Below are 27,486 nucleotides of genomic sequence, written 5' to 3' on the forward strand. Positions count from 1 at the left end.
TGACAAGTTTCCTTCCTGTCCTACTGTCCCTTTAAGAAGGTGAACCAGGTGAGCCCGGGACTCCGCCCCCGGCGCTAGCCCCGCCCCCCGCCCCCGCCCGGCCCTCCCGGCTCGCCCAGTCCCTCGCGACCTGGCCGAGCGGTGGGGGCCGAGGTCCCAGGTCCCGGCCGGCGCCATGGAGCGGCGCTGGCCCCTGGGGCTCGGGCTGCTGCTGCTGCTCTGCGCCCCGCTGTCCCCGGGGGCACGCGCCGAGGAAGGTACCGACCCCCGCCCTCGTCGCTCCCACTCCTGCGCGGTCGGCCGCCCCGCCGCGGGAGCCGGCATTCCGGAGAGGCCCTCCTGCCCGCGCCCCCTCCCGCTGCCTTGTTTTGCCGGGGCCGCGGGGCGATCGACTGGCCTGGCCAGTCTTTGGTCTTTAACCCCAAGCTCCGGCTTTCCCGGGTCAGTCACCCCCGCTCCTGCTGGCCAGCAGTCTTTGCCCCGGGGTGGAGAGGGAGTTTTTGATTATCGCCGCCAGGAAGCTGCACCCCGACTCCAGCCGTCGTGGGACCCTTCGTTCACAGGCCGAGGGTCCCAACCTCAAGTGCCCAGCCCAGAGATCGATGCCCATTGAAGTCCGAGATGGGAAGTCACCTCTGCCAGTCCAGGCCAGGCAACAGAGGGACCTGCCATCCTGGGGACGAGTTAGGACTCCGATACAGGGGTTCCCGGTTGTAGGGGCCAAACTTCGCATCTAAGGCATGCACAACCTTTATGAAGCTGCTCCCACCACTTCCCAAAATTGGAGCTGTGCGTGGTACTCCCACCCACTACCCTCGGTCACAGGCCAGTGCAGGCCTTTGACAGTAGAATCAGCCTCCCTACCCAAGAGTCCCTTCCTGGGTCCCACTAAGTACTCCCAAGGGCTCAGTACCTCCTGCCATCCATTCATTGCAGCTGTGCAGCAGATGGGTGCCCAGCCACAGCAGCCCGGGATGACTGAGCCCTTGCAATTCTCTGGGGCTGCTCTTCCTCAGCTTCCTGTCTTGACTTGGGTCAAAGCTTCACACTCTAACCCTTGCCTGGCTCTGCCTTGCTCCCTTCACACTCTGAAGGAAAACAATGGAACCCCTGGAGCTCTTCATTCCCCAGTCCTGGGCCCTTTTGCTCCTAAGCCTCAGGATGTGGCAGCTGTTTGGAGGAGGATGTTGGAACCTGGGGCTGGACCTCCAGAGGAGGAGTGTGGGTTGCATGGGCACCTCTGTCCCCAGAGATGACAGGCTCTTTTTTTCCCCACCTTCAGTCACCCTAATGGACACAAGCATGGCACAGGGAGAGTTGGGCTGGCTGTTGGATCCCCCAGAGGATGGGGTAAGTGTTGGGGAGAAAGGATCTGGGATGGCTCAAGGCCGAAGGCCAATGGGAAATGGGGTGGAGAGGTGGGTGGAGGAACCAAAAAGAGCAGGAAAAACTGGAAGTGTCTCCTCCGGGAGGGGGAGGGGAGGCTGAGTCAGAGTCCTGAATGGGACATTGGGGGGGGGGGGGGGTCAGGCTTCACCTCATGGGGAATGCCTCCTTGGCTGCTCCTCCCCCTTCCTGCTCCAGGGGTGAATACTTGTCAGAACCAGAGTAGATGAGCCCCCATTTCCAGGGAGAGAATGGATGTCCATGATGGACACGGTCAAGGGCTGAGACCACAGCCTTGCCTAGGGAGGGATAGAAACACCAGAAAGCATCCTCTCTACACAGCTCCCTTCATCCCAGCAGATTTGCATGGACAAAGCTTCAGGAGTCGGGGACCACAAAAGTGTATTCTGAGTTCCATGTGGATATCAGTTTCTAAAGAGGAGAGCCCAAGCTTGCATCAGATTCTTCAAGGGGCCTTTGACTCTCTCAGAGCTTCAAGCTGCTCCCCTCGAAGTCCCTGAGCCCTTGACACATTCTTCATACCCCCTAGGCAGGCTTCTCTACCCAATGCATTGCAGTCAATTGAGGATGTCAGAGCCTGTGCTAAGTCCATTTTCTCCTTGTGTGTCCCTGCCACCCAGCGAGCAGAGGTCAGTTGTGGGTGGGTCCCAGAGAGCACATTAGGGCATGAAGTCCAGAGAACACTCTTGGTGCCCCCCAGCAGAGCTGGCCACAGAACCCCAGGAGGCTGCCTGACAGGTGGACACTCTTGAGTCCTAGACCCTATTCCCTCAGTATTCTCTTCCTTACTCCAGTACCTGAGATTTCACTTCAGTCCGTTATGGAGCTCAGGTTACTTGCTTTCTTTCCTTCCTGGTGTGAGGGTCCTGGCTGCATTTGCTGCTTTCCCAGAGTGACCCATAATTAGAATTAATAAACTGAACCATAATGTAACCTCCAGGAGGGGCAGTGTGGGAAATACTGGATTAAGCCAGCCCTAATAGGCGCCTTGTCTCATAAACCAGCTAATCACCCCACAATGATGGCTGCAGGTCCATCTCCTGGCTTCCATGTGCCTTGGTTGTGCCCCTGCCTCCTCCACCCAAATAACTCTCCCCTAATTGTGCTGGCTTGGGAACAAGGCCCCTTTCTTAGCCTCACAGAGAAAACAGTTTTGCACTAGGAGGTCAAGAAGACAACCAGCAATCAATGCTCCCACTGTCCACCTGGTCCCCTGTCCTCCACTCCCCATCTTTCCAAAACACACGTGCACACACTCAGCATCAGACTCCCAAGAATGCACCCGTGCCCCAGCCAGCAGTGCCTGAGTGGTAAGTGAAAGGATCCGTAGTGCTGTTCCTGGCTGCCTGGTTCTCCCCATCTGTCTGCTGGAATGGGGAGGGGCAGATTGCAGCTGGGAACATCTGCTTCTCCAGGCTCCAGCTGCAGCCCTGGCAGTCTGGCTAATGAGCTGCACAGGAACCACCCACCACCCTGTCCACCTGCCCCGCCCTGTGCCCTTCACTTGGGCTCCCAACTTGGCTTCCTCAGTCACCCGCTGGGTGCCTGTGCAGTCCATCTTTCTTCCTCGCAGACACTCCTTGCCATCTGTGCACTCTCTAACGTAACGCAGAGATATGTGCCTCACAGCAGCTTATGGTTCTGCCCCACCCCCACCGATTCTTAGTTCATGGTGCTCTTTCTTGTCTTTTCCCAGAACTGAGAGTAGGCACAAGAGTCCATGCACTGCAGTGGAGTAAAACCCAGGAAAGGGAACTTTCTTAGGGCCTCTGTTTCTTCTTTATCAAATTACAGGATAGAATCCAAAGTATCAATGGAGTATTTTATAACATTTGAGAGCTTCTTAAGTTCATCTGGCAGAGAAAATACTTAAGAATGACAGAGTATTTTTTGAAGAAGAATGAAATGGGAGACTTGTCCTACCAGCAGATTTCAGAACAGCAACAATAATTAAAACAGGTGGCTTGACAAAAATGCTCAGGCCAGGATAACAGAATGGAAAGTCCAAATACAAACACACATGTCTTTTAATGTAGATGATATTGGAATTGGAAATCAATGTGAAAAGTACTGTAAGGGAACAGAAAAACTTTCTACCCTCGAAAGTTTTTGTAAGTGAGCTTATGAAATTGATGTATAGATAATTAATGGGAGAAACCCTATTTTAACTAACCTACATACACACAGGAAGTCCACAAAATATGAGAAGGGAGAAAGGGTCAGATGATTGCTGCATGCACATGATCCTGAGCTGAAGAAAGGAACTGGGGGCAAGAGGCAGCAACAGGCACTCAGATCACAAGCCCAGAGGGTGAACAAAGGCTTTCCTGCTGTGCAGATTCAGAGCCTTCCCCTGTAATCCAGGTGGTCTCAAAGCAGTCCTCTTCCTGACAGATGCCTTACTAATGTAGATTTCCTTCAGACATGTAAATTTCCTTTTACCAAAGGACAGCTAATTGTGCATCTACCATTTTTCAGAATTTACAAGAGAACTATATTTTGGGGAGATATATGCTGTATTGAATCCCTAAAGTATCAAAAGCATTGATTACTAATTATTAAATTGAGTACTGGATGCCTGTAATTTTAAAGAAGGAAAGAAAGTAGACACCTCGCCACTTAACACCATACACACACACACACACACACACACACACACAAACATACAAACACACACACACCACATATTCTAGGGAGATTAAAATCTAAACCTAAAAATCAAACACACATAAAATTTAGAGAAAAGATAAAAGATCATTATAATTTTGGGATGGGAGAGCCTCACAAGCAAAATACACAACTCAGAAATCATGATGTTATTATGTAAAAATTAAAAGTGTATATCCACCTAAAAGATACCATTAACAACGTGGCGTGGCAGAAAATATTTGAAACATTTGTATCAAGCAAATGATTAATATCCATATTATGTCTAAAAAAATGAATAATCAAATGTTAATAATAGAATATCAGGCAAAGGCCAGGCATGGTGGTACACACCTGTCATTCCAGAGACTTGGGAGACAGAAGCAGGAGGATTACAAGTTCAAAGCTAGCCTCAGCAACTTAGCAAGACCCTGTCTCAAAATAAGATATAAAAAAGTCTGGGATTGTAGCTCAGAGAATCCCTGGGTTCAATCCCCAGTACTTTACCACACTCACAAAAAAAAAGAAAACAGAGATTATGAACACATACATAAAATACAAATAGCCAATGAACAGAAGAGAAACACACTGCATCCTCTTCAATGAAATGTAAATTAAATTAACAAGAAGCACATTGAAAATAGTGTGGCAGGTTTTAATTAGGATTGTTAGGGAAGGCCACCTCTGGGAATGAGGGTAGAAGGATGGGAGGACTTTATTCTTTTTAAGTTTTTATTCCTTGGCTTTATGTAATAAGCACATAGAGGCATAATGATTAGGAGAATAAACTCAGCCAGCTACAGTGGTGCAGGGTTGTAATCCCAGGCCAGTCTAAATAACTTAGTGAGACTTTGTCTCAAAATAAAAATAAGAAAAAGACTTGGGGTATAGCTCAGTGGTAATGTACTTCCCCAGAATGCACGAGGTTGTGAGTTCAACCTCCCGTACAATAAAAATAAACTCTGAAGCCTGAGGTACCTGACTTCATGTTCCCACTCTGCCTCTGAATGAGCAAGTCACTCAGCTATTGGACAAGTTGTTCCACCTTGCTAGGCCTTATGTCCACGTGGAAAGTGCTACGTTAGTATCAGGCATTATTATTACTAGGTTTAAAACAAGGCCCTGGGTTCAATCCCCAGCACCACAAAAAAAAAAAAAAAAAATTCTTTTAATGTAAAGGAAGTTAAGGGGGCAGACGTGATAGTGCCCAGGAGTGCAGCCAACTTTCTCAATTGATTTTGATAATGGCTATAACTGGAAGGAATATTGGATAAGGTGAGAATCCCTAATTAGACAATTCTATGCTTGTTTTTGTCCTCCAAAAGCATAGGGATTTTAATTTAAAAAAAAACAAAAAACTTCTCTTTGAACAAATAAATAGAAGGGGTTGGTGAATAAGCTTTGCCTTTGGAGTACCTGATAGTTCTGCTGATAGAATAGGTAAAATTGGTGCTCACACTCGAAGTTGGAGTCAGCTAACTGAAGGGGCCGGGGCTGGCCAGGAATGCCAGGGGCCTATTAACTTGTCTACGCTATCCAAGTAAATTCACAACTTAAAACACTTAGGCTGCTCTTCTGTGACCCAGGGGTTAGGTTAGGCCTGTCAAGAAATATGAACCTGAGGACTCTGGAACCAGCTTCCTCCTTGTCTGCTCTGGTCCCTGACTCTGATTCTCCTCTCACAGTGGAGTGAGGTGCAACAGATGCTGAACGGGACACCCCTGTACATGTACCAGGACTGCCCACTGCAGGAGGGCGGAGACACGGAACACTGGCTTCGCTCCAATTGGATCTACCGAGGGGAGGAGGCTTCTCGTGTCCACGTGGAGCTGCAGTTCACCGTTCGTGATTGCAAGAGTTTCCCTGGGGGATCCGGGCCTCTGGGCTGCAAGGAGACCTTCAACCTTCTGTACATGGAGAGTGACCAGGACGTGGGCATCCAGCTCCGACGGCCCTTGTTCCAAAAGGTACTTCCCTCCGTGCCATCTTGGTCCTGGCACTGATCCCTGCTTGGCTCCTGACCATGACCCCACTCAGCTAAGACTAAACAGAAGGTGGCAGAGACAAGAAGACAGTGCAGGTGTAGAATAATGAAGAGAATGTGGGACTGGAAACCAGAAAGGCTGGATTTGAGTACCTCTTTGCTATGTCTGCTAACCTCTCTGAGCTTTGATTTCCTCATCATTCAATAATGGGAGTAAGTGGTCCAGCCTTGTCTATTTTAGAGTCTTCTACTTGCATCTAGAGATCAGGATGCCACAGAGGAAGAGGGAAGTGTAATGCAGAAGTTTTAGAATTTTTCTGTCCGTATTCTTGATGCTCATGTGCCTGACACCCCAATGATTATAGCTATAATTTCATAGTAGGACATTTCCCTATCTGTGATCTCTTAATACCATCCCTTTCTTTCCCACTCAGGAAGCATATTGAATGTAAAAGAGTAAGGAGCATATTATTATAAGATATGCTGTCATTTTTTTCCGAAGAGCAAATGTTGTAAAGTTTGTTATTAGCAATAAATTAGTTCTGACACACTCTATAACTGATTACCACATTGGCACCAGGGTTGGGTGCTACTTCCCAATGGTGGAAATTTTATGGACAGTACAGTTCCACTTGCTGGGTTCCAGTCCTAGCCCAATCCTGTCCTATATGATCTCATACAAGGTCTCTAATTTCTTTTAATCTTAGTTTCCTCATCTGTGAAGTAGAGATGATAAGACATCTTACCTTGTAGGCTGATTGCATGGGCTAAAAAGTATAATGCACGCAAAATACTTAACCAGGTACCTCAAGTAGAATAAGTTCTTCTGTCATGGTTGTGTAAATTGTAAAGTACAGGTTAAGTATCTGAAATGCTTGGGATCAAAAGTGTTTCAGATTTCAGGTTCTTTTGTACTTTGGAATATTTGCGTATACATAATGAGACATCTGGGAAGGGGACCCTGTGCTAAAGCTGAAATTCATTTATGTTTCATACACATCTTCTACACATAGCCTGAAGATAATTTTATGCTCTGTTTTTAGTGTGCTTTGTACCTTGACTGTAACCTGTCATTAGATTAGGTATGGAATTTTCCATTTGTGGCATCAGATAGGAACTTAAAAAGTTTCAGGTTTGGAACATTTTGGATTTTGGGTTTGCAGGTTAGGGATGCTCAACCTGTAGGAAGCAATGTTTCTGTTCGGTGGGATGAAGCCTGACTTTGCCTCGTAGCGTCTTCTCCCATCTTTCCTCCCAGGTGACCACAGTGGCTGCAGACCAGAGCTTCACCATTCGAGACCTTGCCTCTGGCGCCGTGAAGCTGAACGTGGAGCGCTGCTCTTTGGGCCGCCTGACTCGCCGTGGCCTCTACCTTGCTTTCCACAATCCGGGTGCATGTGTGGCCTTGGTATCTGTGCGGGTGTTCTACCAGCGCTGTCCTGAGGCTGTGCATGGCTTGGCCCAATTCCCTGACACTCTCCCTGGTCCTGGGGGGTTGGTAGAAGTGGCGGGGACCTGCCTGCCCCACTCACAGGCCAGCCCTGGCCCTTCAGGTGCACCTCGCATGCACTGCAGCCCCGACGGCGAGTGGTTGGTACCAGTGGGCCGGTGCCACTGTGAGCCTGGCTACGAGGAAGGCAGCAGCAGTGTGGGATGCACCGGTAAGGAGGAGGTGCCGAGAACCCCATGGGCCCCCGGGAGGGTCTCCTGGGCGCCCAGAGGCGCCATCCAGTGACTTTTAGCCTAAGAGCCCTGGGGACACCTTGAGAGGTGTTTCCAGTATAAGGGGTTGGGGTGGAGAGAGCGCGCCATCCGTTCTACTTGTGGAAAACATCAGGAAGCTGTGGCTCCCCTTCATCCTCTCTCCAGCCTGCCCTAAGGGCGCCTACCGGACCGACATGGGCACACCCCATTGTCTCCAGTGCCCCCAACATAGCACAGCCCAGTCTGAGGGAGCCACCGTCTGTACCTGTGAGAATGGCCATTACCGAGCCCCTGGGGAGGACCCCCAGACGGCGTGCACACGTGAGTCCAGGGGGCAGGACATGGCCATCTGGGAGGAGATGCTGGACCTCTGCTGAGTCTTCATTAATGTCAGAATTTTCCAGAGCTTGTCAGAGATTGGAGCTGCCCAGATTTCAGGCACTTGCTTACAGCCCCTCCCCTGACCCCTGCTGTCCCTCCGAGAACACAGAGGTGTGCTTCTACCACTTTCTCTTCAGTGGAAGTCAAGTCTCCCTGTGAAGGCCGTGGAGGACTTTGGGAACTGGGGTGGTGGGTGAAGGTGGGGTCAGCAGCTTAGGTGAGAGCAAAGCTGGCACCTACAGATGGCTCTTATCCCACAGGCCCCCCGTCGGCTCCACAGAACCTGAGCTTCTCTGCATCGGGGACTCAACTCTCCCTGCGTTGGGAACCCCCCACAGATACGGGAGGCCGCCAAGATGTCAGATACAGTGTGGAATGTTTGCAGTGTCAGGGCCCTGCACAGGACAGGGGCCCCTGCCAGCCCTGTGGGACGGGCGTGCGCTTCTCCCCTAGTGCCAGGGGGCTCACCAAGCCTGCTGTGCAAGTCGATGGCCTTGATCCCAATGCCAACTACACCTTTAATGTCAAATCCCAAAATGGAGTGTCGGGGCTGGGCAGCTCCCACCCACCCTCCAGTGCCTCCCTCAGCATCAACATGGGGCATGCAGGTGAGGCACCTGGAGCGAACAGAGCACCTAGGACCACGGGCAGGAGGGATGGGGAGGAAGCAGTTGAAGTGCTACTTAAGTCATCCCCTCTTTCCCTCCAAATCCATCGCCATCCCTCTGGACTCCCAGAGTCACTCTCGGGCCTGTCTCTGAGGCTGGTGAAGAAAGAACCGAGGCAGCTGGAGCTGACCTGGGCAGGGTCCCGGCCCCGCAGTCCTGGGGGGAACCTGAGCTACGAGCTGCACGTGCTGAACCAGGTCAGGATGCTTGCTGCTGGGAGATGGCCTCTGGTGTCCTTGTCTGGGCACACCCCAGCATTCCTAGCCCAGGGTGCGGGCTAGGGAAGCCACCCACAACAAACTGTGACTTTCCCAGGACAAACCTTCAGAGAACTCTGTCCTTACCTTGCTGGTTCACCTCTCCCCACGTGCTCCAGCATTTCCAACCAGGGGCTGGCTCAGCACAGTCCATTTAACACAAGTCTCACCCACAGGATGAAGAATGGCACCAGATGGTTCTAGAACCCAGGGTCTTGCTGACAAAACTGCAGCCAGATACCACGTACATCGTCAGAGTTCGAGTGCTGACCCCGTTGGGCCCTGGCCCTTTCTCCCCTGACCATGAGTTTCGGACAAGCCCACCAGGTGGGTCATCTCTTGTTCTGCCACCTGTCACACATCCACCTGTCATCCCACAGAAGCACCTGCACTTCTGTTCCTCTTCCCTACACACCCCCATGTCCCTGGTGTAGGGAACAGACACATGGCACATGCTCACTGAGAGGCCTGCTTTTCGTTCCTGTCGCCCCTGTGGGCTATGAACCCCAGATTACTTCACCCTCTGTGTCTACAGTTTCCAGGAGCCTGACTGGAGGAGAGATTGTGGCCGTCATCTTTGGGCTGCTGTTTTTTGTAGCTCTGCTGATTGGGATTCTTCATGTTCTCCGCTCAAGGTGCTGGCTCCTGTCTCCTCCCTGCTCACCCATCCTGAGTCCCTGTCTGGTCCCCAGTGACCCTCCCATCCCCTCGCTCCAAAGTTCAAGGGTGTCCCCGTGCCCCTCCTGCACACCCAGCCCCTGTTGTTTCTGGAGTAAATTTAGTCAGAGCTCATTGGGCCACACGCATGGTCCTGGGACCCTGAGGAAGCTGCCCCACTCCCACAGGAGAGTCCAGCGACAACGGCAGCAGAGGCAGCGGGACCGCCGCGCCGATGCAGATCGAGGTGAGCCAGCAGCCCCTGAGCGTGCCCATATGCGTGTGTTGCTACTGGGAAGCAAACAAGGGACCCAGGTCTGCCAGGTCAACTCTGGGGGTGCAAGTGGGGTTTATTGTCCCTAGGGCTCTCGTGTTTTGCCACCTAATTACCGTTGGTTAAATAACTCTGCCCGGATGGTCCATCAGTGGCCCAGGTGCCGTTAGCTGCTGGCGCTGGTGCGGCTGCACTGCCCTGCTGGGCTCTGGGCCTTCCCCGTGCCAGGAACCAGATCTGTAGGCGGAGACCCAGGCCAGTCAGGAGGGGGATTGGGGTCATCTGAGGTATGTGGACTTTCTACTTGTCACCTCATTAGGTGGCTTTGCCAAAGGAAGTCTGTGGTCCATCCAAGTGGCTGGGGTGGGAGAGAGGCTTCATCTGGGAGTGAACGAGGTGTGACTGACTGGAGGGGCCTGGGCACTGAGGCCAGGTCACAAGCCATGGGAAGACTGGGTAACTCAGGGCAGCAAGTGCGCTGTCCAGGCCTGGGTCCTGACCCACTGCCTTGGTCCCTGAGGAGTGAGGAGGGGAGCTTGGAGCTAGACAGGAAGAAGAAAGGCTAGGACATGGAGACCTCATTGCTTAGAATAGAGACTTTCTCCCACTTGAGCCAGAACAGGGCTCACCTCAGGGAGCAGCTGCCAGCTCTTCCCTCCTCACCACCTCCGTACGCCTAAGCCCTGCAGGGGACACCACTCTTGCTGAACCCTCTGTCCTCCCACAGAGGACAAGCTGTGGCTGAAGCCCTACGTGGACCTCCAGGCCTACGAGGACCCTGCACAGGGAGCCCTGGACTTCACTCAGGAGCTTGACCCGTCCTGGCTGATCGTGGACACTGTCATAGGAGAGGGTGAGCCCTGAAGTGTCCCACGGCTGGTTCCCTTGGCGTGGTAGCACAGAGCTGCCAGCAGGCCGCTTCCTTCTGCCTTTCCCTGGGGACCCCAGGCTGGCCTCTCCTGTGGCCCCAGAGTTCCCAGATGAGTTCACACCTGCTCTGTCCTGTGCCCCTCTGAGCTGCTGCGTTCATGTCAGAGCCCTGTGTCCTGGCACCTTGGAGCAGACCTTCCCTCCTCCACACTTCGCTGTGGGTCATGAGGTTCCTGATAAGCAAATCACCTCTGTCGATAGAGGTGTCGCCATCCAGGGCTCAGGCTGTTCTCAGATGGTTCCTAAAAGTGGGAGAGATTCAGAGCCTCCCAGCATTCCACCTCATCAGGGGCCCAGTGTCCTTGGGCTGCCCTGATCCTGTGGGTCACCAGAGGAAATGGATCTGAGCAGAGAACAAAGCTTGGCAGTGTCCTTACCAGTTGTGCAGCCAAGCCAGCTGAGCCGTGACCAGGGAGCTCATGGGAAAAGGCAGCAAGGATCATCCTCCCCCATCACTCGGGCCTGCTCTTTACGAACACAGCAGTCCCACAGCACGGGCTATTCCCTCAGCATTCAGTGAGCACCCACCAAAGCCAAGTAGCGGGCTAACACCGGAAGACAGTGGGACCAGGTTGCAGAGATGCGTGCTGGCTCCAGACTATCCCTTCCCCGGGAGAGACAGCCCAAGCCCTGACCCAGGAAGGGCACTCCACATTTCTGGGCCCCCAGAGAAGGAGAGGGCCAGAGGACAGGAAGGGGTCACTGCCTGACCCTGGGGCAGCCTAACAGTGTCTTAGACCACCATCTTGTTTTGTTTCCATCCAGGAGAATTTGGGGAAGTTTATCGAGGAACTCTGAGGCTCCCCAGCCAGGACTGCAAGACTGTGGCCATTAAGACCTTGAAAGACACATCCCCAGATGGCCAGTGGTGGAACTTCCTTCGAGAGGCGACTATCATGGGCCAATTCAACCACCCACACATCTTGCATCTGGAAGGCGTCATCACAAAGAGTATGAGCAGTGGGCAGGGGAAGGAGGGAGTGACCCCACCAGCAGAGGAGGGTGTGCTACCAAGGGCAGGAAGCCTGGCTCTGGGGTGATGGCCTGCACTCTGTCTCAGGAAAGCCCATCATGATCATCACAGAGTTTATGGAGAATGGAGCTCTGGATGCCTTCCTGAAGGTAAGGAAGGTGGAGGACCAGCCGGGGAGGAGCTACACCATGGGGCCCTGAGCCTTGGGGAAGGAGGCCCTGCTTATCCCCTGACTCACCCACTCATCCTGCTGCAGGAACGGGAGGACCAGCTGGCCCCTGGGCAGCTGGTGGCCATGCTGCAGGGTATAGCAGCTGGCATGAACTACCTCAGTGACCACAATTATGTCCACCGGGACCTGGCTGCCAGGAACATCTTGGTGAGTCAGAACCTGTGCTGCAAGGTGTCTGACTTCGGCCTGACCCGCCTCTTGGACGACTTCGATGGCACCTACGAAACCCAGGTCAGAGACAAGTACACACTGCACACATGTCCCTGTCCACCCTCGCCCATCATTCATACAGTCGCACCTGTAGAGTCAGGATCTGTGCTCCTGGGGGCACACAACCTTCCATCCCCTTCCCACATGGTTTTTTGTATCCCTGTTCATGCCCCAAAACACATCACTTTTCTGTCCCACGCCTTCCTAGGGTGGAAAGATCCCCATCCGCTGGACAGCCCCTGAAGCTATTGCCCATCGGATCTTCACCACAGCAAGCGATGTGTGGAGTTTTGGGATTGTGATGTGGGAGGTGCTGAGCTTTGGGGACAAGCCCTATGGGGAGATGAGCAATCAGGAGGTGAGTCTGGAACATTCTTCCCCATGTCATCCCTGCTTCCCACCTCCTGTCCCCTCCCAAATCTCTCCCATGGTCCTTTTCTGCAGATATCTTACTCCTTCCCGACCCCAGCTTCTTTTGCTTTCCTATCACTCCCTCCGGTCCCTTTACATCACACCAAGCTCTCTCCTATTCTCAGACTGGTCAGGGTTGCTTTGAGGCCATATTGCAGTGATCTTATGTGAACATAATTTAGTCTGGGCCTGCAGGTCAGCTTCTTACCCTCGGACTGTCCTCCCTGTTTCCCGCTACAGGTAATGAAGAGCATCGAGGATGGGTACCGGCTGCCCCCTCCTGTGGACTGCCCTGCACCTCTGTACGAACTCATGAAGAACTGCTGGGCATATGACCGTGCCCGTCGGCCCCACTTCCTCCAGCTGCGGGCACATCTGGAACAACTGCTTGCCAACCCCCACTCCCTGAGGACCATTGCCAACTTTGACCCCAGGTAACCAGGCTACCAAAGGACAGGGGAACTCAAGAGGGCGGATCTGGAAGCATAGAAATGGGCATTCCACTCCGTCCACCAAGTGTGGGCCCTGAGGAGCTCTGGACAGAGTCCAGCGTGGGAGGCAGGACCCAGATCCATTAAGGAGAGCCCACCCTGATGAGATGAGGTCCCACCCTCCATGGCTATATTTTGATTGAAGACAGGACAAGCACACCGAGGTGGCATATGCACATGGAAATTTTAGAAAGGTACAACTTGAAGCTGTCTGCTCCATTTCCCACACAACAGAAAATCACAGCCTGATCCCAGTTCCTTACCTTCACCTCGAACCCTTCCTGGAGCCACCTCTCCTTGTCCCACTACATTGTATTATGGCTAAAACCACATCTCTGGGGAGTGTCTGTAGTCCAGTCTGGGACTTGGATACATCCCCCTCCCCATAGAAATATCCTGCATGCGGAGGAAAGGTCCATAGATGTGACCCATTTTGGAGTACTTACTGGTTGAAGCTCTTTGCTGGACACTGGAGACACAGCAGGGCTTATGGTCTGGTGCCCCAAGGCAGCTTGGGCAGCTAGGTTGGGATGGGAATGGCAGGGGAACCCTTGGGATCTGGGGAGACCCTCTGATCACTCGGCCAGCCTGAGGGCCCAGGGAGCTGAAGTCCAGCATGATGACACAGCACCCAGTTCAGGGATGGCCACCATGAAGCTGGAGAGGCAGCAGGGGCCAGTGCAAAGGACCAACCTTCTAAGAAGGATGGACTTTCCTCAGTGCAGATAACTGCTGACTAATTTTTCAAAACGGTCCATGGGAGGGATATGGTCAACACTGTACTTTACCAAGAACGCGGCCAGGATGTCGAGAAAGAAGAGGTGGGAGGGGTTAAGGTGGGGAGCCAGGCCAGGCCAGGCCAGGCTGTACTTCCACCACTTTATCGAGTGAACCAGGCTGGCGTACTGCCCTCTGCATCAAACCACCATATATAACCTTGTTTCTGGGGGAAAACATGTTCCAAGTTCCAACTTTCGAAACTATCTTTTGGAGCACAGTTCCCTTATACGCTGGAGAGTGCATGTGCTAATCTTTCTGGAATGTTGGACGTTTTCCCCAGCAGATTTACTTTGCTAATGGTCGTTGGCTCTGGCTGGCGTGAGCACAGGAACACTCATTGTGTTGTGGGTGTCAGAGAGCAACAATAGCAGCCGAGGCTGAAGGGGGCAAGGGGCTGCTCCTGGGACTCAGGCAGCCACCCTGGAGAAGGTGGAACTGCCCCAGTACAGGGCCCCTGCTCTCCTGCCCTCCACTCCTCAGCAGGGACTTTCATGTTGAATCGGCATCCCGGCAAGTGCCCAGACAGACTGGTTGGGGTCCCCTTCTTTCAGGGACCCCCAGGGCAGCCACCTTCCCTCCCTCTGTCTGTCCACATAGCAGACTGCCAGCTGCCCACACCAGGGAACAGGCCAGGATGTGGGTTTAGACAATGGCCAGCTAATCCAGCAAGCCCAGAGGATCTCTGCAGTGGCTGCCATGCGGAGGTCCGTCCCAACCAGCCCCCGAACCCTCAGGAACTGACTCGGCCCGGTATTCCACAGGGTGACGCTCCGCTTGCCCAGCCTGAGTGGCTCAGATGGCATCCCTTATCGAAGCGTGGCCGAGTGGCTCGAGTCCATCCGAATGAAGCGCTACATCCTGCACTTCCGCTCGGCCGGGCTGGACACTATGGAGTGTGTGCTGGAGCTGACGGCCGAGTGCGGACACGGGCCGGGGTGGCCTGGGCACAGGGCAGCAGCTGGGGGCTGAGCACCAGGCTCAAGGTCTCCCCTCTTCTTCCACAGGGACCTGACGCAGATGGGGATCACACTGCCGGGGCACCAGAAGCGCATTCTTTGCAGTATTCAGGGATTTAAAGACTGAGTGGCCACCAAGAGGACACCTCAGCCCTCCCCTTCCTCCCTCCTCAGGGAGCAAGGACAGGCCACCAGGGTCACTGCCTGGGCCCCTCCTCAACCTACGAGACGTAGGCTATTGGTGCTGCTCCTGCCCTCTCTTCCAGGACTCTGCCTCTGGACCCAGGAGCCTCCTTGTTTTAAAAGGGAGGGGGGGGTAGGGTGAAGTGACCGCGGGCTGCTGGGCTGGGGAGGTTTAATATGTACACATGCATACACATATATATTTTTGTAAATAAACAGGAACTGGGTTTTCATCCCTCCTCCTGATCTTTTAATCTCAATCTCTCATCGAACCCTGACAGTCACAGGCACTATGAAAGAGTCCGTTACTGAAGATTTTGGAAAACAAGTTCTTTAATCTGTAGCTGTAGCTGCGACCTGGCAGCACGGTGCAGGGAGGTGTCCAGCTAGTCAGGGCCCTCAGCAAGCAGAGTACGGAGGCTGCCGAGCCCAGCCACGGGTATCGGTGCAGCAGTGAAAGCAGCAGCACGAAGCCTGGTGGCCCCTAGGGTGGGGACCCTGGAGGACAGCGGGCGATCCCTGCAGGACGGGCGAGGACGGCAGCCCAGGGCTGGGCCTCAGCACCCTAGGTCAATGGGGCCTCGGGTCAGAGCACTTGAGATACCAGGGCGGGGTTTGGAATGGAGGGAGGTTTGGAGTGGGTGGAGGCAGGGAATGGTCTCAGTGTGGGTGGTCCTGGATAGGGTATGGACCTGCGGTCTGGAAGGAGGTCTGTCCTTACTCATGTCTGGGCTCTAGCCGTGTGGCACTTCCGACAAAGCACATGCCCATCCAGAGGGAAGCAGCCGTTGTCATCCGCTTCAATAGACAGGGGCTTCCCACAGTCCTGGGAAGAAGACAAGACAAGAGGGCACTGACCAAGAAGGTCCTCGCTCCACCCCACCATCCTGTCCTCAGCTTTATTTTTTAATTAGGAAGGCCACATGCTTCACGTGGCTCAGGACCGGTGTCCTGGTCATGCGTGTCTTCCCAACCGTATCACATCCCACGCATCACCCATTAGGTCTCTCTCTGCTTCCGGGGCTCCCACTCCCCCACTGCCCCAGAGCAGGCTCTGGGGCCTCTCCCATCCTGTCTGCGCTCCACTCTGACCTCTTTCCTAGAACCTCACTCGACATTCTTCCCTCTCAGCAAGCAGCCCCTTTCTGTGTTTATCCAAGACTCAGTGACCTCCCGATGGGGACAGGAGGGACAGCAGACCTCACACTTGTAACACTTCATGTGGAAGTTCTTGTCCAGAGCGACCACTCTGACGGTCTCATCACGGCCGGGCTCGGGCATGATAGGCTCCGCGCAGACGGAGCACCTTGGGGCATACTGCCTGCGGGGACAGAAGAGGCCAGTGGGGTTAGTGGGGTGCACGCCACCTAGGCTTTCATGGGCCCTGGGGAAGCACAAGGTATTAGGAAGGGCGCTCAGGAGAAATGACCAAGACCGAGCACCACAGCCAGCCCTCATCAAGGGGACCTTCCGGCCTCCCTAACCCCTGTCCCAACACCCATCTCCACTCCTGTCCGGTGCTCTTTCCCTCACCCTCACCCCCCCACGCTGCAGCTCAGCAGGAAGCTTGTGGGAGGCGAGCCTCCAGCTCCCATCCTGGGTTACCGCCCCCATGTGGGCCTCTCTGCCCTGAACCCCAGGCAGTGCAGAGGGACATGGAGTCCCAGTCACCCCACAGGAATCCTGAAAATGCATCCCTCAGACTCCTGCTGGAGGTGGGGGCAGACGCGGCAGCTTTCCCAGCCAGCCTTTTGGCTATGTGATGGTATTCTGCCAGCCGGCCTGAGAAAGTGGACACCCTGCTTCTAAGGAAAAACCAGTGCTTCTAACAGGTGACCACCAAAGGAACTTTTAGAACCCAGCCTGTGTGTGAGATGAAGTCACGCCAGCACCACAGACCCAGAGAAACTTCAGGGAGCAGGAGCCAGGGCGGGAGCAGCCAGGAGCAGGGCTAGCTACACAGGCCGAGGACCACTGCACATCTCAATCCAGAGGTGCCGTTCCCTGCTATCTACAGGCAGGCTAGGCTGTGGGGCCGGAAAGCAAAACCAGGGCTTTGGCACTATCCTGGGACCAGGTAGCAAACTGGCTACCAAACCAAGCACAGCTGGAACCCAGAGTGGGGCCAAGAATGCACGTATTTGGGTCCTTACTTGTGGTAGTCAGGGACACAGTGGGGCCGGTTGCCCTGGTCCACGATGAAGGAGGTGCCTTCCAGGGGACAGGCGCAGACCACGCAGGTAAAGCACTGCGGGTGGTAGGCTTTGCCTGTGGCCCTCAGCATGCGGTCAGTGATCGGCTGCCCACAGGTGTTGCACTTCTCCAGGGTATCCTAGGAGGTGGCGGGAGCAGGTTGCCAGGGAGCCAGCATCGCGGGCCAGGTTCCGAGGCTCATCCACCCCTTTCCCAGACCAGGAACCCCAACCCAGACTCACTGTATAGCAGCCCTCACAGTACGGTGCCCCCTCCAGGCTGTAGAACTGCTGTCCCTGGAGCTGCTGCTCACACTGGTGGCAGGTAAAGCAGGTGATGTGGAACAGCTGCCCCAGTGCACGGACTGCGGGCTGCGCACGGGCCAACGGCTGACGACATCGACCACAGGACTCTGGGAAGGCCAAAGAACACCCTCAACAGAAGGAAGAATGTGACCTTGCTAGGGATCTGCCAACTCAGGCCCGTCGACCAGGTGTCCCCAGGGAGGCGACGGACTCACCAGTCACGGCCACATTCTGCCTCTGAGGATGCTCCATGTCCTGCATCAGCTGCTGGGTCAGCTGTTCCAGCTCCTCCACCTCCTTCAGGGTCAGGGGTCCTGGAGCCCCAGGAGGGCGCACCTGAAACCCCAACACCTTCTTCACACTCTCAAGGGTCATTCCCTCCAAGGACCCAGCCAGGCCTGCTGACCCCACCTCGCCTTCTTCCAATGAGGACCTAGCTCCCGCCTGTTTCCTAGATGCTCAGTTTTGGCCCTTAAAGCTCTTCCTTCTCCCTCCCGGCCCAGGCCAGCAGCACCACACACATCACAGAGGGGCAGGGGATGGCCTCAGCCTGGATCTCCTATAGCCAGATGTCGCCACCCGCTTCACCCAAAACCCATCCACACCTCCCTCTCCCCCGCAGTCACAGACAGGCCAAAACAACTGAGCAACAGAGGCCACGCACACTGAAGCACCGAACACGCCAGCCACGCACCAACTCCACAGAGCATGCTCGGACACAGCCCCCATGGGGGAGGGGCACGCAATGCGCACACACTCGTGCACACTCGTGCACACACCTACCCGTCCCGCCTGCTGCTGAGCAGCCCCTGTTAGCATGAGGATGCAACACAGGCGGGAAGCACAGGTTAAACCCCAGAGCTGTCTGCAGAGCCCAGCCCCCAGCCCGCAGCCCCCCATAGAGACCCTGGAGTCCCTCCTGAGGGGTTTCTGGCCTACTTGACCCAACTCCTTGCCCAGTAGGCCTCAGAGGAGTGCAAAGGCCAGGGCCCAGGCCAGTCTACCCCTCCCACTTGGGGTGATTCTGAGTGCTGGAGACTCAGGGAGGTGAGGGAACTTTACGGACAGGACACTGCAGGAGGACTGTCAGACCTGCACCAGCATGTTCACATGACATTCCCACAGGAATGCTCTTAGGTCCACTCAGGCCAAGATCCCTGGTCCGAGCTGCACCGGCTGATGCCGCCATTCTTCCAACGCAGGAACCACCAGGCCTCCTGCCACCTCCTCCCACAGCCACCGTCTCCCCAGCCCTGGTTCCACCCTTCCGCCCTGGCCCTGCACCCAGAGCAGCAGGGGAACTTGAGTGAACTCTGCTCTGTGAAAGAAAGCTCGGAACCAGAGTGTGGACTTCCCCAGATCTTAGCCACCTTCCCATAAGACTCCTGCAGTCTCCTACCCTCAACTGACAAATCCCTCAAGGACAGTGTCCCCTCTTGCATCAACGAGGTTTTCCTGCCGGCTTTGTGGGGTCAGAGAAAGGGTTTCAGGCAGCCCTTGTTCTCCAGTACCACTGTAAATGCCCGTTCCATCCTTTGGAAGGATGAACCAGCCCTGCCCGTGGGCACCCATGTGCTTTAAGACACTCGAGCTACCCCTGCCCTCCTCTCCACCCGCCAGCAGCTTTATAGACATGGGACTCCGACCTGGACGTCCTCAATTCCCATGGCTCCGAACTACCTTCCGTCAGTCACTGTCCCCCTGGAGACGCACTGGACCTAAGGGTTATGGGTCTCTTTGCCTCCACGACCCGTGGGACCTCTCCTTTACTCAGATTGTGCCTGCTAAGGAAACCCAGCTCAAGGCTTGAGCCTCCTAACCCCGCCTCCCCCAAATGCCTTTCGGGAACTTTAAGCCCCCAGGTTGACCCCTAGAGTCGCTATGCCCACGGGGTCCCGTGTCACTCCTGCTGCCCTCCACCACCCTCAGCTACCTGGCCTGATCGGCAACCCCAGGTGGGAACACCGCCTGCTTCCTGTCTCCACCTCCAAGCTGAAGTGAGGAGGTGGAGAGATCAGGGAACGCTGCAGAGAGTTCACAAACACTGCAGAACCCTCCTCTCCATGCCCTCCAGCCCCAGCTGGGCTCTCTGCATTTGGCTCCAGCAGATTCCCAGTTGCCTTCCCCACAGCAGCTGTTCCAAACCAAACCTTTTCCATGTCCTGGAGCCCCCAGTGCTTCACCCTCTCACTCTCACAGATGACCTCAGCCCCACACCACTAATGGCAGCCGGCCAGCACCAGATCCTCCCTAAGCATAGGAAGCACATGCAACCCTGTCCTTGATCTCTGGGAATGCTTCCTCCTCTCACTCGAAAAATACCCACACTCAGTCCTTCCCAGAGTCCTTTTCCCTGACAAATTTTGAAGCTATATTACCAACTCTATGCTCCCACCGTCTATTCACTCAACTCCTTACATTCTGCCCCCATTAACAGGACACAAAGGAGCTGCTCCAAGGACATCTATGACGTCAAATCCCTGAACTTACTGCACCATTCACTTCTAAGTTCACTCTTCTCCTCCCCGACGCTCCTAACTGGTCAACATGGCAAGACCCCAGGATCCTCCCAGGTCCCTCTACACCTTCTCTGGAAGCCTCAGTCTCTACTGCCTTAGTGTCTCTGTGCACACCTCTGGTCAGGGACCTGCTCCTAAATTCTGGTCCCATATTTCTAACTCAGTGACAGTCCCCAGCCTAAAGTAAGGGCTCCTGGAACCTGTTGCTCAACACTCTGACAGGCTGCCCCTCCTTTTCCCGTCCAAACCATTTCCCCTCTGAACTTCTCTATTTTGTCAGCAATAACATCACTCTCCAACACACCCAGACTCAGAATCTTCCTGGCATTTTCTCCCCCTCTTCCTCCTCTCTTCTTCCAACTGCTTATCGCTTGCCTCCTCCTGTAGGCTCTTCCTTTGTGCTAGCTCTCATCCCTGGGTCTTATTTTTCATTGCAACTAATGTTACTGTGGCCCAGGAGTGAACTCACACACGTCACCCAGCTCCCTTCTCTACCACACATCTCTGCTGGAAAAACTTTCCAGAGAGCTTCCAAAAGCACTGCTTTCACCAGCCCTCCTGACCCAGCCACACACCACTGAATATCATTAATGACTCTCCAATATGCACCAGCTCCCTGGTGTGCGATCTCATTTCCTACTCCCGCTAGCCCCCACCTACCTAAGTATAGCTCTTTAATTTTCCCACAGGAACTTTCTGCTTTCCGTTCTCCAAATACCCCTGTGTGTTTGCACCCTTGAGTTTTGTCCATGCCATTCCCAACCAAATGCAGTTCCCTCTCCTCTCTGGGTTCTTAAGACCTGCCCATTCTTCAGGGCACAGCAGCCCCACAAAGTCTTCCCTAACCTACCAGACCCCACAAAGGCTTCCAGTTCTAAGTTCTGAAAGTCACAGGATTTTCAGTTACAGGAACTCACTAGCACTGACCTTTCCTCCTATACTATGGCTGAATATTCACATTCACAGTATCAGTTAGACTCTCGAGGGTTGGACTAGACCACCATTAGGGCCCCTTCAACTCGGAAGATCTCATCTCCTGAAGTGGAGAGCACGAACTGTTTTGTTTCTATTTTGGGCATGTATGTGCTACACACAGAATCCAGGACTTCCTAAGCATTAGCTCACCTACTCTTCACACGCATTATATGCATGGAAAGATGGAGAAACTGAGGCTTAAAGTGCACCTAACTTGCCTGAGTCTAACAGCTTGTGAGAAGTTGAGCCAGGAATTCTACCCCAGGACTGTCAACTCCCAAAAGCTGAATCTCTTTGAGAGAGCTCTTCCCTCCCCTGTCCCAGGTGTCCCAGCCTACAGAGCACAGAGCACAGTGCCTGGCACTCAGTGGATGCTGGCTCAGCCGGTGTTTACTGGTGCTTCACTCTTATCTGCAGATGAGCCCTCCGGCAGTAACAGTGTTCAGAGGAGCCGGTAGATTAACTCAAGGCCCAAAAACGGGAAAAACCAAGGCTGACCTGGTGAGCTCATCCTTCACTTTAACATTCTGGGGCAGAGGCACAAGGCAAGGTCACCAATTCTCCTAATTCAGAGCCTTCTTGCTCTGCCCATAGGGCCAGGCCCCACCCATGCAGGTCCCTACTGCAGAAGAGCTCTCCCTTCCCATCATTCTAAGAGTTCAGCACCCCGCCACCCCATTAAGACTCCTATCCTACCCTCCCAGACCCTCCTCCCGAGTCACCTTTGCCCTTGTTCTCTGACTACTGACTTAGCCCCATCCCCACCTCACCGTCTCATCTTCCTAGTCCCTCACCTGGTTCTGGTTTTGGTTTGGGGCCGGTGGGGGCACTGGGGGCTGCTTCTCCTGCACTTGGGGCTTCTCCCTCTGCTGAGCATAGGTGAAGCTGGGGGGCTGAGGGGAGCCCGTGCCAGTGGAACAGCTTGTCTCAGAAGGCCCCGATTTTTGACTGGGCTGGGACACTGGTCCACCTGGAGCTCCAGGGCTGAACTTGGGAGCCACAGGAGTAAACTTGGGAGCCACTGGAGAAAACTTAGGGGCTGGAGCTGGAGCTGGAGCTGGAGCTGGAGCTGGAGGACCTCGCAGCTGGGTGTTTGTCAAAGCCACAGGCTGAGGATGGGCCTGGGGCTGGACATGGAGTTGGACCTGAGGCTTGGTCTGGGCCTGAGCTTGGGCCTGAGGCTGGACGTGGAATTGCGGCTGGCTCTGAGGCTGAGCCTGGGGCAGAGGCTGGGTGCTAGAAGGGGCCTTCCAAGGAGGCAGGGGTACTGTGCCCCCAGTTGCAGGCTTAACACTGGACTTGGGAATGAACGGAGTGGCAACTGGAGGGGGTACATATCCAGAGGACACCTGCAAGGGGAGGCAGAGGGGAGAGAATCGCAGTCAGAAGAGGCTGTCTCCCTCCACTCCTCTCCTCCCCAGGGGCCAGCAATGTCGCATCCCTTACCCGGGCTTTGAAGGGATCATTCTTGGTCATATCATCCAGCAGTGAGGACAAAGAGTCAATCTCCAGGTCAATACTGCTCACCTTCTCCCTGGGCTAGAAGGTCAGAGGTCAGAGCACCCATTCCAGTTCTCCATGCCGACCCCACCCGAACAGGGCAGAGGCAGAGGAGGTAAGAGGAAAGCCCCCTCTCCCCTTTCCTTTGGGATGCCCCAGTGCAGCTGCCTCCCAGGTCTCCATACCTGCGGTGGGAGTGGGGTGGGGGCCTCAGGCCCTCCCTCCTCCTCCAGTGGAGGAGGAGGTGAAGGGAAGATGTCCTCCTCCAAAGGCGCAGGGGGGAAGGGTTCATCGATGGGGGGAGGCGGGGGTGGGAAGGCACCTCCCAGAGCACCCTCAGCGTCGTCACCATCCCCAAGGACAGGAGGAGGGGGTAAAGGAAAGTCTGGGAAGGAATGAGATGGACATCGGTGGGGGCCCTCTCCCCTGTTTCCCTCTGTCTACAACTCTGACCCTAACCCAAGACGTCTCCCGGGGGTTGTGGAGCGTGTGAGTAAGGAAAGAAGGGGCGCAAGGCGCTCTGGTGTTCCCGGGTCAGGAAAGGCCGAGGACTCGACCGAGAAGTGGTGCAGCTCCCGTTACACTTCGGAGAACGGACCCACAGGGGAAGATTCGTGGCCCACATTCCCGCCTCCCACCCCCAGGCGGGGGACTTGGACCGGTCCCAGGAGCCCTGGCGCCCAGCCACGAGCTCCATGATGAGGTAAGAACATCTGCTCGGGACCAAGTGGCTGCGCCCAGCCCCCTCCGCAACCACCTTCCCAGATACCCCCACATTCCCCAAACCACCCCCCACCCGGTGCCCGCGGAGGTCCAGCCCCCAGCCCAGCTCTCACCTTCCGGGGGCGGTGGGGGGATCTCACCCACTCGGCCCATCTGTGCGCGCTGGGCCCCGGCCGCCGCGGGAGGCCCGCTGTCCCCGGGCCGGAAAGGATTCACTTTGGGCTTTGGGGCCACAACCGGGGCGAACTTCTTCTGCGGAGCGTAAAAGGCCGGGGCCGAGACGGAGACGGAGATCGCAGGAGGCGGACGGGGGGCCGCCATGGCCGGGCCGGGCTGCGGGGGGTGGTGGCCAGGTTACGCAGAGGCGCGGGGCCGAGGACCCCAGGCGGTCTCAGCTCGCCTCCGCGACCCCCCGCCCCTCCCTGCGCCCCGAGTCCCTCGCCGCCTCCCCGGGGGCCGCGGGCCTCTCCCGCGCCTCACCGCGGGCCGGAGCGTACGCGCCGCGTCTCGGGTGGCCGCCTCGGCGCCGGGTCCGCGGACTCTGCGTCCCGGTCCCGCAGCCTCCAGCCAGGCGGGGAGGGACGCAGGGAAGAGGGAGGGAGGAAGGGCGGGGAGAGCGCGGCGCCGAGACCATACAAGGAGCGGCCCGGAGAGGGGGCGGGGAGAGGCGGGGAGGCGGACAGGCAGGAAACTCCCCCAGGAAGGGGCCCTGATCCTGCCCCGGGCCGGAGGCTCCGCGAAGGTCCTCCCGCCACCTCCCCACTCGCCGCCGCCCCCGCCGTCCCGGCCCGGCGCAGACCACCCTCCCCAAACACAGGCCTCTGATGTCATTTCCTGACCTGCCCACCCCCCGCCGACCCGCGGGTGCCGATCTGACTCACCGGCCCCAGTCCGGGCTGAGCCGGCGGGCGGGTGTCCCGAGGTGCCGAACAGCCCAGTCCCCCACTCCCCAGCCGTTACCTGCCACTTCTCCACGAAGCCGCCAGCCCCGCGCCCCGGATGCCCCCCTGTCCTCCCAGGCCGGCGGGACTGAGATGGACCTGGGCTCCGGGTGGGCGGGGTGGCGAGGGGGCGTTCCCTCTCCTTGCACCAGCACCCTCCCCGCCCTGCTGTGCCGGCGGGCGTGTAATCACGAACCTCGGGCGTTCTTGGGGGATGCTAAATTCCAGCGCTGGGCAACCTCTTAAGGCTTCGAGGAATTTGCATCGCCGGCGCCCCCGCCTGCGGATCAGTTGCCGGAGGGAGAGTCCGGGCGGCGGAATCGAGGTGGGAGGGCGGGGCGGAGATGAGGGCTGCCCGCGGATTTCGGACCTGGGAAGACAGACGTAGACGCAGGCGACACGTCCCCCGCAGTTCTTCGCCTTCCGCAGCCCATCTGCTCAAGGAGCGACGGTGGAGCTCTTGGGGATTTGGAGACTGCACTCGGTGGAGCCCCCCACTGGTCCGACCGGATTCCTCAGCCTGCCATTCCGCCCCGGGCTACGCGTAAGAGACCAGACCTGGGTTCGTTCTTCATTTTAACTGCACATGGAAACTTACCCAATCGCTTCCTGAATTCTTCCACACTCACGACGTCACGCCCTTCGTCCACTAGCTCAATACGCACCCTCAGGCGCTTCCTTTTCTCTCACCCAGTCATTCCTGACTGATATCTGAGACAGTCCTCTTGTTCTCCCTCTAGTCCATTTCCAGTTCCTGGCCCTCCAAAACCGCTACACCCCGCTTGTCAAGGAACCTCTAGGCTATGATTTAGGGTCATGCAAAATAACCCCGTTAATTTATGTTAAGAAAACGGGGGTTGTGAGCTGAAGAAATGGGCTCAGGATCACACGCAGGTCAGAGTTCATTGTCCCCTACCCTGTATGTCTGAAGTAACACCGAATGCTGAGAGCAGAGTGAGAGGTTCCAGCTTGATACCCAACGAGAAGCCTCTTCTTTCTCTCGTCTTCACTTTCTCCACCTGTGAGGGTGATGGTATTGTGTCCACCCGCCTTGTTGGATTATCCAGAGAGATAATTGAAGTGCCATATCTGAGAGTGCTATATAATTCTATAATTAAGTAAGTTCCAGTTCTGCCCGGAACCGGGAATATCTTCCAACCCAATCAGCCTAAGGCGGTCTTCCCCACATTTCCCCTTCCCTATGGCCAGGCTGATCTCTCATGGTCTTGATATATGTAGTGAGTGCCCTCTCCTTCCTTCAACCTTAAGTCCCTAGTTATCTCTAAGACTATATCATCACTACCTTCTCAGAGCCCACTGGTCTTGCTTTTCTCTTCTTGTCTTTGTCACCAGTATTTCTCACAGCCACAACATGTGTGGCCATGCATGAAACAAAAAGAGCAGTGCACACCTCTCTGTCAGGCACCAGCCAGTCCTGAGCCTGCCCCTAGGAAGTGCTGCTGGAAGTGCGATACTGGATTTCCTGTGCATGTTGGAGATTGTTTCTTGGGCTCCATAAGCCAAGGGTCTCATCTCCTTCTGAATATACCCACAAAGGGGAAAAAAAAGATAGTTTACAGATAGCTTCTTAAGTCTCTAGAAGTCTCCTTAAGAGATGTGCATGTGCAAAATAGAATATGTGTAATTGTTAGGCAGATAAACCTATTTATAAGTCAAGAATAGAAGGGTGCGTAGGCAGGCTTAGTTTTACTAACTAGGAGCATCTGGGATGCAGAATATTAAAGCTAAGAGTTTTAAGCCAACCATTCTCAATACAAGCATAAACACAGAATTTCCCAGAAGGACAGAATCACTGACCCAGAATGTCTCAGTAGAGCTTCACAATCAACCTTAAGATGCAGACAATGAACAGGAACTGCCCTAATGATTCTTGAGTGTTTTTCTTAAGCAAATAATTGTGATGGGTATCCTCAGGTGGTATGCATCCAGTGTAGCAAATCAGTGGATGTCCCACCTAAAGCACATCCAACAACTTTGTGAGAAATAAGAAAATAGGCACTCACTTTTGCTACCTAAAACATCCCTACACACCTCCAAGGGCTTATACTTTCCAGGTACCAGAAAGTTTTCTTCAAAGGTGAACAGCATAAAGAAGTTGGAAACATTCAGGGAATCCGGACTTGGTGGTGCACGTGTACTCCCAGCGACTCAGGAGTCAAGTTTAAGACCAGCTTCAGGAACTTAACAAGATCCTGTCTCAAAATAAGAAATAAAAAGGACTGGGAGGTAGCTCAAAGATAAAGTGCCCCTGGGCCTGGGTTCGATCCCTAGTACAAAAAAAAAAAAAAAAATGGAACAAAAGAGAAGCAGCAAGAAAGGAATGACTCTGTCAGGAAGCTCAGGTGAACAGAGGAGCAATTTGGTACCAGGCACCATGCTAAGCACTCTTTAACAGCAGCAAATGTACCACTGTGTCAATAACAACAGCAGCAACAATTGTGAACTGTTAGGAGTGGAGGTACAGCTCAGTGGTAGAGCACTTGCCTAACTAACATGCATAAGGCCCTGAGTTCAATCTCTAGCAACACGCAAACACCCCAAATAGCACACACTGAGAAAATGCTTAGTGCGTTGTGATAGGTACAATGCTAAACTCTTTATACTACCCCCATTTAATCCTCACAATAAACCTGTGAGAATAGACATTACTCTCCCATTTTTCAGTGAAGAAAACAGGCTAAGCAGATGTTGGATCTTTGCCTCGTAAACTGCATAATTTTTGCAACACAGTCTTTTGTTATGTAAACATTCCTGCCTCTCCCAGCCACCTCCAGCCTCGCCTACATCCTTTTGTCCCTGGCTCCTCTCTTGGAGTTCCAGCCTGGCCTTTCAATGCTGCCACCACCTGAACCCCTTAACTTTCCACCCGTGGGTGACCATTTTCTCCATCAGACAGTGCCATCAAATTCCATCTCTCTCTGTACCTGCATACACACGTCCTGTATCTATGAGTTGAACACATATGAGATTTTGTAAAGTAGTACATTTTCATAAGATTTCTACAAAAACTATTAATAGCAGTTAGCTTTAGGGAATAGAGCCGGGAATGACAGCAGACTTCGATACTGTTTATTTTCCTCTGTGAACATGTATTTATTTTTATAATCCAAAAAAAGAAAAGCGAGGAGTGTAAGACCCACCATGTCTTTGTGCTGCTGCGAGCAC

At 54.6% G+C, this 27,486-nt stretch overlaps 2 protein-coding genes across 6 annotated transcripts; one reads left to right on the top strand and one right to left on the bottom strand.

The window, feature by feature from the left end:
• Positions 1 to 104: 104 nt before the first annotated feature.
• EPHA1 (EPH receptor A1) lies at positions 105 to 15,307 on the top strand. Of its 2 annotated transcripts, none has more exons than XM_079150431.1 (18): positions 105 to 257; positions 1,283 to 1,350; positions 5,739 to 6,020; positions 7,296 to 7,698; positions 7,907 to 8,062; positions 8,383 to 8,730; positions 8,860 to 8,987; positions 9,224 to 9,374; positions 9,583 to 9,682; positions 9,893 to 9,951; positions 10,706 to 10,831; positions 11,674 to 11,859; positions 11,969 to 12,030; positions 12,138 to 12,344; positions 12,532 to 12,681; positions 12,975 to 13,168; positions 14,767 to 14,922; positions 15,010 to 15,307. In XM_079150431.1, exons 1-18 carry the CDS (start codon positions 176 to 178, stop codon positions 15,086 to 15,088), a joined length of 2,937 nt encoding a protein of 978 aa, XP_079006557.1. In that variant the 5' UTR covers positions 105 to 175; the 3' UTR covers positions 15,089 to 15,307. The 2 variants fall into 2 exon arrangements, with proteins under 2 accessions (XP_079006557.1, XP_079006558.1); XM_079150432.1 differs by lacking the exon at positions 105 to 257 and adding an exon at positions 682 to 738.
• Positions 15,308 to 15,344: 37 nt separating this feature from the next.
• On the bottom strand, positions 15,345 to 24,825 carry ZYX (zyxin). 4 transcript variants are annotated; one of them, XM_079150434.1, is made up of 11 exons: positions 23,840 to 24,140; positions 23,473 to 23,692; positions 22,822 to 23,021; positions 22,583 to 22,675; positions 21,931 to 22,485; positions 17,858 to 17,978; positions 17,580 to 17,749; positions 17,298 to 17,476; positions 16,345 to 16,465; positions 15,866 to 15,970; positions 15,345 to 15,709 (listed from the first exon to the last, which is right to left on the bottom strand). In XM_079150434.1, exons 2-10 carry the CDS (start codon positions 23,678 to 23,680, stop codon positions 15,866 to 15,868), a joined length of 1,752 nt encoding a protein of 583 aa, XP_079006560.1. In that variant the 5' UTR covers positions 23,681 to 23,692; positions 23,840 to 24,140; the 3' UTR covers positions 15,345 to 15,709. The 4 variants fall into 4 exon arrangements, with proteins under 4 accessions (XP_079006560.1, XP_079006561.1, XP_079006562.1 ...); XM_079150435.1 differs by lacking the exon at positions 23,840 to 24,140 and adding an exon at positions 24,497 to 24,825 and having other exon boundaries at positions 15,345 to 15,970; XM_079150436.1 differs by lacking the exon at positions 23,840 to 24,140 and adding an exon at positions 24,241 to 24,389 and having other exon boundaries at positions 15,345 to 15,970.
• Positions 24,826 to 27,486: the final 2,661 nt, after the last annotated feature.

The sequence above is a fragment of the Sciurus vulgaris genome (assembly GCF_902686455.1).
Source record: "Sciurus vulgaris genome assembly, chromosome: 8".
NCBI lineage: Eukaryota > Metazoa > Chordata > Mammalia > Rodentia > Sciuridae > Sciurus > Sciurus vulgaris.